Source organism: Bidens hawaiensis, unplaced genomic scaffold, assembly GCF_021521415.1.
Source record: "Bidens hawaiensis isolate Kalapana, Puna unplaced genomic scaffold, B.hawaiensis_p1.1 tig00051782_1, whole genome shotgun sequence".
In the NCBI taxonomy this organism is placed as follows: Eukaryota; Viridiplantae; Streptophyta; class Magnoliopsida; order Asterales; family Asteraceae; genus Bidens; species Bidens hawaiensis.
Window position 1 is genome coordinate 38,990 of NW_027499305.1, and position 15,127 is coordinate 54,116.

General features: G+C 36.0%; 1 protein-coding gene across 1 annotated transcript; it reads right to left on the reverse strand.

The window, feature by feature from the left end:
* Window positions 1-7,185: 7,185 nt before the first annotated feature.
* LOC143599309 (protein FAR1-RELATED SEQUENCE 11-like) lies at window positions 7,186-12,661 on the reverse strand. Its single transcript, XM_077077294.1, has 4 exons — window positions 12,583-12,661; window positions 11,190-12,182; window positions 10,080-10,523; window positions 7,186-8,265 (listed from the first exon to the last, which is right to left on the reverse strand). Exons 2-4 carry the CDS (start codon window positions 12,156-12,158, stop codon window positions 7,447-7,449), a joined length of 2,232 nt encoding a protein of 743 aa, XP_076933409.1. The 5' UTR covers window positions 12,159-12,182; window positions 12,583-12,661; the 3' UTR covers window positions 7,186-7,446.
* Window positions 12,662-15,127: the final 2,466 nt, after the last annotated feature.

Consider the following 15,127-nt stretch of genomic DNA (forward strand, 5'->3'; position numbering starts at 1 on the left):
CCATAGACCAACATTCTTGAACTTGCAGTCACTCGGAACTTTTGATCAGATATATAAAAATGCTTTGGTTGATGATGTGGATAATTACGTTGATAAAATGAGCAAGAAGAAGGAAAAAGAAAAGGCTGAGGCAGAGAAACTCAAAAAGAAAAAAGAAGAAGAGGTCAGAGCTGAAACTGAATATGAAGTATTGAGGGCCAAGCACAAGGACATTAAATTTCTTCAATTACATGGCTACAAATATGACTCACTGATCAGTCTATCCTTTGAAGACCTTGAAAGAAAAGTGCAAATGGTAAAAGACTCCTACAAGGACAAAAAGTCTTCTGAAGATTACATAAGAGAAAAGGAATTAAAGATGAGAATGGAGAAAGAAAAGGAAGAGGCTCAAAAGAAAGAAGAAGAAGTGAGAAAGTGGTTTGAAGACCCACAGAGTGTACAAACTTTAAAAGAGATTGTGATGGAGAAAGGAATGTTTGAAGAACAATTTAAGAGAATGCCTCATGAATAGTTGATTGACATATACAATAGAGAGCAGAGATTGTACTTGGAAACACAGAGAAAATTACAGGAAGACAGAAGAATAATGGAAGAGTTAGTAAGGGCTGAAATGATGAGTGCCCTACATAAAAGGGGTGCTAATATCGGAAGATTGTTGGTGCAGACTGATGAAACAATCAAAGAGTGGTATGAAAAGTTAGAGAAAGAACAAATAGAGAAGAATCCAGTGAGCACAAGCAGAGCCCCCTTAAGGTCTGAGATTGTGAGGCCCGAACCATCAAGGACTTTAAATCTGCCCACACATCTCTACTTTGATAAGAGATCCAAGACCTTAAGGGTGATTACTGAGGATGAGGAAGAAACTCTAATCATCTTTAGGGATGATTTGAGAAATTTTTCAAAACAACAATTGAAGAAAATGGTTGAACTAGACTTATATGACAATCAAGACCGAAGCTAACCAGCAAGACAACAAAGAAATGACCTCTCTAAATTCATTAAAGAACAATCTGAGAAGGGGTTTCCATTTCCAAAACAAAAGAAAAGAGAAATACATAGCCAAGCAGAGAGAGAGAAGAAGGAGGAGGGTCAATGAAGTTCACACACTAGAACTCTCTCTGTTTGATTCAAAGAAGAGGAAAACTCCTCAGGCAAGCAGCTCAAGTAGTAAAAGAAAAACTTTGAGGGAGTGCATAGCAATGAGGAGGGAAATGCTTGAGCCTAACTCCGTTGTGCAACAAAACTGAAAAATTGCCTATCTCACTTACAATAGACACAATGACTCAGTATCCTTGAAAAATGCATCAGGAGGAACAATTACGGTAGTGATGTATGATGAAGACCTTCAATTCATACATCCTCACGATCTTCAAGATATTGTGGATGCAGAGTTTCCTCTTGACTCTCAAGATGCAGAACTGGATATGATCAAACAAAAGGCTGCCCTTGTTAAACTGAAGAAAGAAAAAGCAATGGAAAGGAGCCAAAGGAGGAGATAGAAGAAAATGGAGCTTAATGACTATTATTTATTTTGTTCTATCTTTGTATTTTGTTTTATGATTTGTAATGTTGACATGTAAAATTTGATTTGTAATGCCCAAGTGGCAGAATTCCGTTATGTAATGAAATGATATTTAAGCCTAAATTGATTATCTTTGGTAGGCTGATACATGTGTAACTATATGCAGGTGTGTTTTGGTGCATCTGAGCTTGTTCCAATCTAGGGGAGATTGTTGAGTCAGATATTTGCTAAGGAAGATTGGAATCTTCTCAACGTCCTCTGGAAATCAGCTAAGTATGGACTTCGAGCAAGCTTGGATGATCGCGCATGATTTACTACCTCGAGCAAGGACTTCAGAACCATTTATGGTTAATTCTTTTTAAGTGTTAAGGCTTCAAGCAAGCCACACTTCAACGAGCAAGAGTATTCTTCTATCGATCATGGATTGTCAATCGAGCAAACAACTTAATCATTCAAGTTTGAACCAAGTGTTACGAGCACATGGAGACAAGCATGGATGCAATAAGAAGATGTCATATGTTCCAAGCAAGGACTTCGAGCATGGTTCAGTCCCCCGAGCAAGATTTACATCCAAGTATAATAAAGATTGTTCAATAAATCTCCAAGACAGGATTGAAGGCATCAAGAAGAATGGGCTTGCTTGATGGACTAGTTCGAGCAAAGCATGGATTGGTCAAGAGGAATGAAGCCTGTTGGAGGAGAATATCTTCACTGAAGATATTCTAAGTAAAGTATGCTCGAAGACACTCATCGAGCATACCTTGCATAGTGAGTCTGCTCGAGCAAGATACTTATCATGCTCGAAGACTCTTACACTTGTATTTGTATTTGTCTTTCATTATGTAATGATTAGGGATTCTAGAAGGAATGTTAGGATCTATAAATAGGATCCTAGGTTTCTATTTAGGGTACGGATAACGACGCTGGCAATACACACGTCACGAGAAAACATTCTAACGAATATTCTTTTGTTTTCCTCATACCGCCACCGCCGTCACGAAACCCTAGACATTCCATTTACTGTTTCATTGAATGATACATTTAATACAGTGAATCTTTGTCTTTGTATTTGTTCTTACTGAATATTTCTTTATCGTTTCGTTTGTCTTAGTATCACACCTTCGTTCCCATCTGTTGAATATCCTGATTCCGCCGGGATATTTGATAGGAGGCCTTTGGGTATTGAATCTTTGTGTTCTTGTTAACATGTTCTAGGTTTGCACCAGATTTCCGGTCCTAACATATATAAACCAGTACATTCTGATAATGCGAATAATTATTAAAAAAATATTTAAACATATCCGATCATATGCTAAAGAGTATTATATAATACTTTTAGCACTAGAAATTAAACCTTAGTCGGATGCTTGTATTGTAAAGTCATATTAAGTTATACCTGGTAATTTTATTGTAGCAAAGTGTGATAATCGTTCACACACAAGTCCATGAAATCTGAATATCACGTATATCTATATATACGATCCATCTTTTTAAACACGGTCACGCTAAATTATATATAGTCATGTCAAAACTGTATATATAGCGATGTCGAACTGTGTGTAATACTTACGTTCCAACCTAATCGATTCGGATTGCATTTCTGGCAAATGTTAATGAGTTAACATCACTTTGTCAATCAAAGATAGTGTTAAGATGTCATCCTCATATATTCATCAGCTACATTGTTCTTCGAATACTTTGAATGTTTGCAGGCACAATATTTCTAAGGCCTTTAAGTATCGTTGTAGCTTCATCTACTAATTCATTGACCCTATTGTGAATTCATTGTTGTCGTTTTATTTTATTCCAGCAAACGTTATGTGCCCACCTTTCAAGGTAAAGAAATACTAAACGTTTAGGTCCTTCTATGTGACAACATTTAGTATTTATGTCTTATTAAATGAATGTTTGTGCTTATAGTGTAATAGATCCCTTAGACTCTAGGAGATAAACTTAAGATAATGTTTTTTTTACTACTCATCATAGAAAGAAGCAATATAAAGAGAAGGCATTTGCATAAATCTCTTTTCAAGACACGAAACACCAGAATCATAGTTTTCTATCTAAAGACAAACTAAGATCGTTTCGGAGAAGACTGGCTCAGAAGGATGCCAAATTTGGATACAGGCATGGACGAGATAAACAGAGGCAAATTAACCTAGACATACCGGGGTTTAAATTATAGGCAAGATCTAGTAGTTTACTTTGGTAGAGTTATCAAAGTTTGGGAGGGTGCTTACATAATGAGTTGGGGCATGCGCTTATCCACAGCACAGTTGCACTCGTAAAGTTAACTACTTGGCTTATGATCTAGAGTTAATTAAGGATCTTGATAGAAAAGCTCATACCATGATAAGTAGCAAACGCTATCGTCTCAAGGAAGATTACTTGGCGATCAAGGAAGGATGTTGCTATTACTATCGACTAAATATTTTATTCAGATCAGAAACGTGCACCAGGTGACGATAAAGAATCTGAAAATTTATATGAAGGTAAGCTATCGGCAAGCTAGAAATTTAAAGAAAAACAGTAGAATGTTAGACCCCCTACCCATAGTCGAATCTCTAGGACGAGATTCAAATAAGGTGGGAAGAATGTGACACCTGGTAAAATAAAAGGTATTATTATATTCCATAATCGAGATTAAAACATGTTTAGGCCGGGTTAAGTGAGAAATTAAGACCGTAAGTTAAAATATTATTTTATTCTAAGAATGAAGATAATATATATAAAGGAAAGCACGTGATAAGTCAGAGACCGTATAAGGAAATTTTGGTGATAAGTTAGAATAAACGAAAGTTTTCGGTTAAACGTGCGAATATTCAACCCGCCATTCGATAAAATGTCCATGGTTGAATCCATTTGAATAATGTAAAGGATTGAAAAGCGAGAACTCCGGCGAAAATGTGACTCAATTCCGAGTTATAACGAAGCGGGAAAATGCAAATTACAATTTTCGAACACGGTCATTAAAGCACTCGTATCGATGAGCTTGCAAAAGTTGACACTATCGCCATATTTTAGATTTATTATTTGGATAAAATAAATCAAATAGACACCATAAGTTTGGATGGGTTGTTTTTGGGAAAAACTACACTAGTTTTGTTAAGTCTGGAGTAACACGGAACCGACACCGGGAAACGATCGACAATAACTTATTAGCGGAAATAATAAGTTAATGAGACAAATTTACGGCAAAATAAATATTTTGACGAAAGATACATGGAAAATATAACGTCATTTAAAATAGCGGGTTCGTTGGAGCAAGAGACCGGAACGCGAACGAAGATCACGGAGATAAAACCGGCTATATATAGCCGTCCATCCCCTCATTCTCTCATTTTATAACATTTTAGAGAGAGAGACAAGAGAGAGGGAGCAGAGAGCTGCAAAGCTTTCTGGCAGCGGCGGTGGTCCGGTGGCAGTCCGGCGGTGGTCCGATGGCGGCCAAAGGGAGTGTAAGTCCGTTTTCACTAGGGAACCATTTTTCGGCGTCCCGAACGTGATGTTAAGCTCTAATTGTCCTAATTTTGAGCTTAGTTCATTAAAAACACCTTTTAAAATCTGGACAGATTTCTTTCGGTTTATATGTTCTCAAAGAACGGCCTTGTACGCGAGATTTATCCGTCCGAACATCTTTATTTCTTTACCGAGGGCTCCTAGCCCATGTATAACCATTTTGAATCGGTAAAGTAAAGATTAGAAGTTGTTTAAGTATGGTTTTGACAGCTATTTTCGCAACATTTGCCAGGTTCGGATTTGAAAACACAGCTATAAAGAAATGCAGTTTCCCGGAGATCTGGCTGTCGGATCGAGCTGAAATTTTTGGTGAACTTTACAAACACATAGATATTTGATTCCACCAAAGGAAATGTTGATCAGAAGTGTAGATGGTGAGTTACATGCTGCGTAAATTACCGGTCAGATTTTAGAACGAAAATGATTCTTTAAAATGGGTTGCATGTAGGTTTTGAGGTGTCGTATGGACGATCCGAGACCGGAGAAATGTTCTTGAGGCAAAAAAGAACGCGTTGGTATATCCAGATCGCGTTGCATGTCGGCTATGAGTAGATATTTAGACATGAACCGCGCACGGGAGGGTATAACTTTTATCTCTTAAAAGTTTGATAAAGCTAGATTTTGGTAGATTGGTTTAAATAGTGTTACCGAGTATAGTTGGGACTGTTAAAATGTAGTAGATGATTATTTTAACTATAGTTAGTTTACGAATTAGCGTTAAAAATAAAGTATAAAATTGAATAACTAACATAAAGTAACGACCACTTGTGTTAAAAAAACGGTACCACCAAGACTTGGACGATTTCATATATATTTAGTTTATAAAACTATATATATACAATGATTGAACTAAAATATTTTATTCGAAAAAATGATTAATAAAATAATATTATATTTATTATGAGCAAATTCTTTTTATAAATAACGTCCAAGTTTAGTTTCCAAAACATATATTTGTTTTACATCGATTATTTGAAACTATGTTGTTCCAGTATATTTATAGGATATTACGAATCGTTCGATTCAATTACGATTTTTCTTAGACAATAAAAGTTGTAATTGAGTTATTAGAATTATCACAAATAAGACACGTGAGGATAAATAAATTAAGTTAGGATAAAATTCTATTTGCATCTATGTTTATGTGTTAAAATACTTGGTATTAAACATAGGAATCCGGTTATCATTTGCATGACTATTAATAAGATCTTGACGTTGATTGGAATATTATCACACTTGAGTGTTATTTGAGCTGAGGCAAAGGTGAGTTTTTTCGTGAACCCCCTCGTTTTAATTATTTATAAATATTTGGGGGGGGGGGAGTATGTAAACTAAGGTTATATATTTTACAAATTGTGTTAAATGGGATGAGTTATTATGAAAGGAAAAATCGTTAACCTGAAGAGAAAGGGCCTAAAAATATTGGTAGATCTATCGGGGCGACGCCCCCCACTCTTCCAGTCGCTTTGGTTGAAAAGGTGGGAATATTTTGATTTTGGTATGCATCAGGTTTATCATAATGATAGTCATACATGTGTTGTACTCTTTGCTCGTTTACAACTAACACGTTTTGCTTAAAAAATATATTGCTATGTTTGGAAGAAGTTGGAAATTTATATTCTCATTGAAAAGAATGGTGAATGATTGAAATTTTTATAAAATGTGATGTTTTGGATGATTTTTATACCATTGTCATAGAACGGTGAGGAATTAAATACCATCGTCGTTGAACGGTGAGGAATTAAATACCATGGGTTTTATATAAAAATATTTTTAAACAAGAAACTCACCAACATTCGTGTTGACAAAATTATTTTAACATACTTTTCAAGTAAATGAAGAAAATGGATGTTTTGTGAAGGATTCGGGAAAATGGTGTCGTGCGTTTGAATTGAATGAATGATAGTTGGACCTGTAATTTAAAATAGAACCGTGCATGTTTGACACGTATAAAACTCAGATATTTAATAAAGTCCAACTTATGATTCATTATATTTAAATATGATTTGCTGGGCAGCGTCTGTCGCCGCCCAAGTTAGCATAATTAAGTCTTTCGCTGCTAAGTTAACGATTTTGGGTTGTGACATCGGGCATTTTGTGCACCTCTACGGAGACTATTTTCCATCTGACATCTGTTCGTACACATGCATGGCCCTTGTAATTGAAAAACTAATGGCCCGAAGGAAGCCCAAGGTTAGGTTGACCAACGATTCAACAATACAAACAAGTAAAACCAAAAACATATTTCAACCCGATCCACTTTTGGCCCGTTACCCAACAATAGAGACACGTAAAACCACGAAACAGTTATGCAAAAAGAACAGTCATTGCATTGACAAAAGATAGTAAATCATTAACACGAAAACATAATAAAATTATACATCTAGCCTTTTAAAACCATATACCTATAGAAACCCAAGACCATCTTCATTAATATCGTCTTCCATTAACGGGCAATCATTAGAATCATGCCCAAACTGCCCACAACACGGCACAGAGCACCGCCTTCGCTTTGACCTTCTCTCTTTCACCTTCCCAAAAGTCAACGCTTCCTGAGTAAAACTGTGAACAATACTATCCGAATCTTCAACTTCTGGAAGAATCAACGAATCAGGCGGACTATTATTATAAGTCATATTATTATTATTAACATCACTAGAAGGTCCCGGAAACTCCTTGACCCGAGTCAACACCATATCAATTTGACCACAGGCAAAGTTCAACCTTTCTTCAGTCTCCATAGCTTCAGAAACTAGACACGAAACCATTGACTGTAACATCGAGTGTTGACTAGAATTAGGGTCAACAATAGGCTTTGTGTAGTTTAAGGAATCGCGCCAGCGAACAGGTAAGTATTGATATGGGATGTGAAAACAGTTGTTTGTTGAAAGAACGCGAAGAACGTGTCTACATAAAATTCCCGAGAATTCAAAGTCATGGCAGGTGCAACTAATGAATTCATCATGTGGGACCCACAGAACTTTGCAGCCGCCGTTTATTTCCGTGTGGTGTCTCACGATGAAGTAATTGTTCTCTACCAATAGAGACGCGTATTGTGGGGCCAACACGAGTTGTTCTTGGAATTTGGTAAAGGCGTATGGCGTGAGAACTGTGGCTGCGTGTGACTCAATTGGTGAACCGGTTTTTAATGACACCTTTTGGCGGTTTCTAATCAATTTCTGTTTTAATGTAGCTTGGTCTTTAGCATCTACAACCGTTGCCACCTGGATATTAATAGCATATTAAATGATAGCGTCAACAGATTTATGGCAATTATACGTTTTTTTAGAACGACGACTTTCTTATATTTAGGCTATCTCACTCTCCAAATTTGGAGAGCTCGATGCCCCACTCTGGCCAGACTATGTTGTCTTAGCCGGGCCCACGCTGGCTTCAGAGTTTGGCTTGGGCATTCCCCGGGAAACCATACCGCCGGCCGCCACTTGACAGTCGTTGCACTGCCACAAGAGATTAACTCTTTGGTGTAACACACAGTAGGACGAAAACTCGGGCGGGGTCAGAATTTGAACTGACAACCTTGTACAAGGCCTAGCTCAAATCCTTCATTGCCAAATATCCACCCAAAGTGACACAAGAGGGAATCGAACTTAGGTCTCCACTAAAAAACACAAGCCTTCCTACCACTAGGCCACAAGTGGGGGGATATATGTGACAAATAAAATTCATGGTGAACCCAACCCACCAAAAAGTAACCTTTTTTACCCAAACCCATTTTGACACGTTACAGATTGCCCAACCGTTTTACCTGCACAACTTTAGTTATTAATAGGCCTGTAAATAAATCAAATATTCAGTGAACTGTTCGATGGAAAGTTCGTTTATGTAACATGCATAGTTATTAAAAGCGTTGCTTTTTTGTGCCTAGATGTTTTTTTCAGTAGAAGCGCAATTGCGATTTCCATAAAAGCATGCGCAATTTTAGGCAATTAGTTGGCAGTTGCTAGCTTTTTTGATTTTTTTAGGTTGATTTTATTTGATTTGTTTTTTAATTTATCACTTAACTTAGTTAAACAACTTACCTAAAATTAATAGGTTTAACAAAATTAACTCAATATCACTATTAAATGATTGATCTCTGGTTTTTCAATATCACAAAGCAAGAAGCCAAGAACAAAGTTATCAAAATAAATAATAATTTCTCTCATTTGAACCCTCAGTAACATTAATTATCATTCATGGCTGCAATTAACATTTCAAAATTGTTCGACTAAATAAAAACTTACAATAAACAGTTGATCACATCAGTAACTTTCACTATTATGTAACTTTCACTATTATGACAGATTATTGAGAGTTTTTCATGAATAACAAGAGATCGATCATTTTGGTACTTGCTTTGGGTGTTTGGATGATTTTGGTACTTTATATTGAGGATTATGATTTTGAATTATTTTGGTATTTGAAAAAAGTGATATGCTCCATTACAAATTGTGGTTTTGTTTTTTTATTTAAGTGCTTTTTTTTAGGCCCACGTTTTGTTTGCTCCTAGCACCTAGGCCCTCCGAGAGGCCTATGCGTCTTAAGTGCGCCTAACGCATTTGATAACTATGGTAACATGAACATAGTTTTTTGTTCATATAGTTAAACGAACGAACATGAACATGTCTCGTTGTTCATTATGTTCATGAACGTTCATTCATTGTTCTTTCGCATTCATTCTATGTTCATTAGTTTATGTTTGTTAAAAGTTGGTACTTCTATGCTCGTTAATATTTTTATCAAAATTTTTAAGCTACATTACAATTTAGTCTAGGACCCAACACATTGTTCAATTATGTTCTTTCGTTTACGTTTATGAACCATTCGTTTATATCATTTAACAATCAAACATAAACAAACTTGTTCATTCAATTTCTTAACAAATGAACACAAACAAGAAACCCCGTTCGTCAATTTTCCTTGTTTGATCGTTTGTTCGGTTAAAGTTAAACAAACAAGCACGACTATCCTTGTTACCCGGCCCAACCATCAATCTTCCACCTCAAATTGATAGATTTAAAGAAAAAGAAAGCGATACCTGCTCTACAAAATTTTCAAGAACCAATTGTGCACTTAGAAACCGTTGGATGAAAGCGTTAATAGCCTCAGGCTGAAAAGTACTAGTCATTCCAGCAAAGAAGTAACATCTCAAAAACGGGAGTGCCCAAAACGCGCGTAAAGCATACAAACTAACAATGTGCTTGTTTCCGTGGAATCCATACGCATCAACCATCTCTCTCCATCCCAATTCAAACTCATCAACAGAGTGCAAATTATAAAGGCCATGAAACTCGGCTTTCCATTGACCATATTGTGAGCCCAGAAGTGCAGAAAACCAATCTGAAAACTTGGAAACTATATGCCAAATGCAAAAGGCATGTTTTGTTCTTGGCATTTCAATTGCAACTGCTTCTTTCAGCCACATATTTTGGTCGGTTAATATTGTTTCTGGAGCCTTTTCATTCATAAATCCTAAAAATGTCTGTCACAGAGAATATAAATGATTAAAGGAACAACTCAAATGGGTCAATGCTACCCAAGCGGTTTTCGTTTGATTTTTTTTTTCTTTGAACGGCAAGCGGTTTTTGTTTGATGACAACTTCCTAAATCATTCTGCTAAAAAGGGATTCTTATTAAAATAACATTAACTTTTGTAATTGTATTTCCCATGCTAATTATTTACAATAAAATGAATATATTTTCGGGCATAAAAGTGTTTTTAGGTCAACGTAAAGTGTTCTAGGTCAACTCATCAAGACCAGTTTAGGAAAACCAATCTGGCCAGATATCTTTGTGAAACACATTTACTTATGAATGAGACAATTAGCTAAAAGGGAACACGTCAAACAGGTCAAATGTCACCCAAAGGGTATTCTATAATGTTACATTGTACAACTTCCTAACTCGTGTTGTTTAAAAAATAATAGAGTTTTTATCACTATAATATTAACTTTTGTAAAATTATATTTGAGTTTTGATACACTAAATGTTAGAATAAAATGTGTAATCTTTGAACATAAAGTAGTTTAGGTCAACATAAAGTGTTTTATGTCAACCCATTAAGACCCGTTAACAAAACCCGATTTGACCAGTTACCCAACGTGCCCATTTTGTCACCACACATGAAAAACATAACAAAGTTTCTAACCTTTAAGGCCCAACAGAAAGACTGCATATTCTCATCCCGTAACAGCACAAAACCAAAAAAGCAATTTTGACCATAATTATCAACTCCAAGCCAAATTCCAAGAATCATATCATAAGCATCCAATCGATGAGTTGTGTCAAAAATCACAACATCCCCAAACGACTCAAAAGATCTAACCGATGAACCATATGTCCACGCAATATGTTCCAAACGGTTATTTGCATCAATCTTGAAATTATATCTGAAGCTTGGATCTTTATCCTTCTTGTCCTTGCACATTTTAAGAAGGTCAATCGCGTCATTATCTCGGTCAACATTCCTAAACGACTGAAGTAAATTCCTCACATCAATTTCATTAAATGGTAAACAGCCAAGCTTCACGCCTTTTTCAAGCTCCATCAATCTTAACATCTGTCTAACAGACATCCCGGATTTTGCAAACATGCATATACGACTTTTGTCATCTGAAGACATTGTGCAGTATGCAGGAAGAACTTGGTCATCATTTGACTTTAAAAGCTCGTGATTGTGAACATTGCTAAAACCCGTGATCCACCATTCGGGAACATCAAAATCGGCCCGTTTCACGATTCGCATATACGCTTGACATCCACAACGTGACGACTTTCGGTTTCTTTGTACTTTCCCGTCTTCTGATGGCTTTATTTGTGGGTACCCGCCACGGTGGCAGGTGAAATCCCGCCTTGTAATCCCCCTCCCGACACCATCTTTTCCACGTGTACGATGGCGGCGAATTGAAAAGCCGCATTGTTTTGCAAAGCTACAGTAGAACTCATAAGCAGCATCTTGAGAAACAAACCTTTGACCAATAAAAGGTACAAGGTTGACCGAAGTTTGTCTAGACAGAATTGTGTCTTCCGGTATCTCCTCAATCGTGCCAATATCATCAGCAGATAAATCTGTACCGTTTTCTGATGTTTCTTTCACCATGCTCATTATCTCCGACATTGATTATGTAAAAGATAAATTAAAGTATAGTACCTGCATATAAGAAGACAATAATACACTAATGGTAAAATAAGATAACACAAAAATAATATATAGAGATGGGCAAAATGGGTAGATTAAAGAACTGGTCAAAACAGATCCAGGTCAAAGTGTGTAACTTTTGATACAGGTCAAACAAGTCATTTTCGGTTGACCCGAAAGAATTTTTGCCAAAAACTTTTATTTTATTATATATAATTACAGTGTCAAATATGATGACAATAAAATATTATGAACAGAATGATTTAGGAGATTTATCCAGAAAAAGGCACTTAGGTGACTTTTAACTCATTTGACTCGTTTTCGTTTAAACTATTACTTACACCTTTAACAGGGGAAGCCTTCATAAAATAGCAGCACAGGGAAAGAACAAACAAGAAGCAAGTAACCTCATCTATTAAGGTTGCAATCTACCCATGATTGACACTATCTCCATCCTTCCAAACACTACCATTCAGCAGCTGACAATATAACCAATACAGTGATCTGCAATTTCGTCTTTCAACAGTAACAAAAATAAGCTATTAGAATCCACCACAAATTTATAGCAAAATGAACATTACTGTAAGATGCCCAAGTGCATAAGTATAAACAAGCAAGAGTATATTGCATAACCTGAACAAAACAAATAGAAAATGAATATATGCAATGTTGATGCCGTTTCTGGCGTTTAGCCTCAAAGTTTGTTTTTGCCATTATCATCATTGTAAACACTGTAATTATTAATGTTTTGGTTTGTAGCCCATTAATATAGTCGGTGGGAGCTCGATTTAGTATTGGGCTTAGGTTTCTAGTGATTGGGCTTGTAGGCTCGCTAGAAACCCCCATGGAGCTTCCACCTATAAATAGGTTGCTACACTTGCAGAAACCTAAGGGTTTTACGGCTTTGTAGAAAGGTTTCTATATTGTAGAAACCTCCTTGTAATCCTATTAATCCCTCAAGAAATCCATGAAATATTTGGTTGATTGTTCGTGTTCTTCTAGCTTTCTGCATTTCTAGTTACATTTCTACTTATGGTTTTACACTTTGGTGTTTCTGGCTGATTTCCGCTCACCCGATCCATCCCGACCCGAAAACACTTGTTTTAGATCCGGTTCCAAGGGTCCTACATGCAAAGAGCTAGAAAACTAGATTTAGTCAAAATATATATGTATTTAGGAAATTAGGCTTTTGTTCATCGTTTGCAATATATGCATCTGATCTGAGGACACAGCTCCCATCAATAGGACACCACCATCCAACTCAGACTACATCAATATTTTCCAGTGACGGCATAAATCAAAGGAACAACATGGTTTTAGTAGCTGTAGCTGTTACAAATTAGGTTAAAGAATCATAACCCTAATGCTCTGAGGCAGCAAACCAATACCTAAAATTACTGATTTTTCATTAATTTTTAGTGCAAATACAAGGGGGCTATTGAAACAACAATTAAGCACCTAAAACACATAATAACTGCCTAACATTCGTCCATCATTCAGAGAATAATCACAATCAAAGGAAAAATGACAGCATGAATTAGTCGGAAACCAACCGGCATTATACAGTAGTAAACTAGGGCTTCCAATCAATACTAATTAACAAATTCCTCATCACTTATTCAACAACCGGCAGCTCATCAATTGATTAACATTGTTAGAATAATGTTAGATATTTCATTTCAACTTCATACATCAGTTTTCAAACTACAACATGTAATAATAATAATAATAATAATAATAATGCACATATATATACATATATATGTGTATGAGTAAGTAGGGTTTGAGTGGTAATTGTGATTGCAGGCGTACCTGATGGATGGATGAAGCAGCAACGATTGAGATTGAGCTTGAAATCGAGTGATGTTACAATCAACGGTTTCGAGAGGATTTGGGGGTTAATCGGACCGGCGTGCAGAGACAGAGAGACTGGTACCGGATGAAAGTGAAACTGCAATGAATGCGTTCCGTTTTATGCATTGTTTTTGTATCGCCAATTTTGGGACTAAGTAGAAGTCATAAGTTACCTTATTTTTACCTACTTTTATAACTTATAAGTAGAAGAGTCATAAGCTACAAACAACATTTCCTAAAACATAATAAGAAAACCCAAACACTTCTTTTATCTTTTCATAAATTATAAATTATAAGTTATAAGGAGGTAAAAATAAAGAATCCCAAATATCCCATAAGACTACATATAACGGGCTATAAAATGAGGGGATTTTTGATACGTGGTCACGGGATGATATGCAATCGGGGGCGGTCTTCTAACCCAAAAATCCCAACCCACCCACCTATAGTTGATTGTCACGTCAGTATCTCCATAACACAAGCATGCGTCAAATGATGTCGCCCCCCCCCCCCCCCCAATCGCCCCTTTGTCACCTAAGGGGGCGGTGTTCTCACCCATTGTGCCCCATATTTTTCGGCCACTACACTTGGACAAAATAATAAATTATTAAAGAGTTAAGTGGTTTGTTACGTTCACAACTTTCGTACCATTTTTGAATTGATTATAACTAGATACGTGATATTTTAAAGACATTATTTTAGTATTTCTTTTTCTAGCAACATTTACTTTGTCTGTTAAGTCAGAGATAAAATGGTAATTTCGCTAATTTTATTTATTTTTTGTTTGAGTTAAGTGCCATTTTCGTTTGAGGTAAATTGGCAATTTATTCTTTTGTTCTTGATTTTCAATTTTCTTCCGTTAGCTTCAAGATATCTCAGTTTCTCTTAGTGTAACACCCGTAAATTAATTGAAAATGAAATAATTCGTTTAGCTTTGAATAACTGATAGGATTTGTCATCTTGAAAGAGTCATATTCTATATCTAAAAATTCCTTTTAAGTAACTTTGGGGACAAGGAGCTACTTTATTCAAATTTGAGGAGCCTTTGTAAAAGATAGTTATAACAAAAGAAATATATATATATATATATATAT

What these genes read in the sequence shown, in the direction of transcription:
- LOC143599309 (XM_077077294.1), bottom strand. Translation starts at nt 12,158, where the DNA reads ATGTCGGAGATAATGAGCATGGTGAAAGAAACATCAGAAAACGGTACA. An exon ending in CTTTCTGTTGGGCCTTAAAG is followed by an intron (nt 10,524 to 11,189) that starts GTTAGAAACTTT and finishes TCTCTGTGACAG; the next exon opens with ACATTTTTAGGATTTATGAA. An exon ending in TTGAAAATTTTGTAGAGCAG is followed by an intron (nt 8,266 to 10,079) that starts GTATCGCTTTCT and finishes ATTAATATCCAG; the next exon opens with GTGGCAACGGTTGTAGATGC.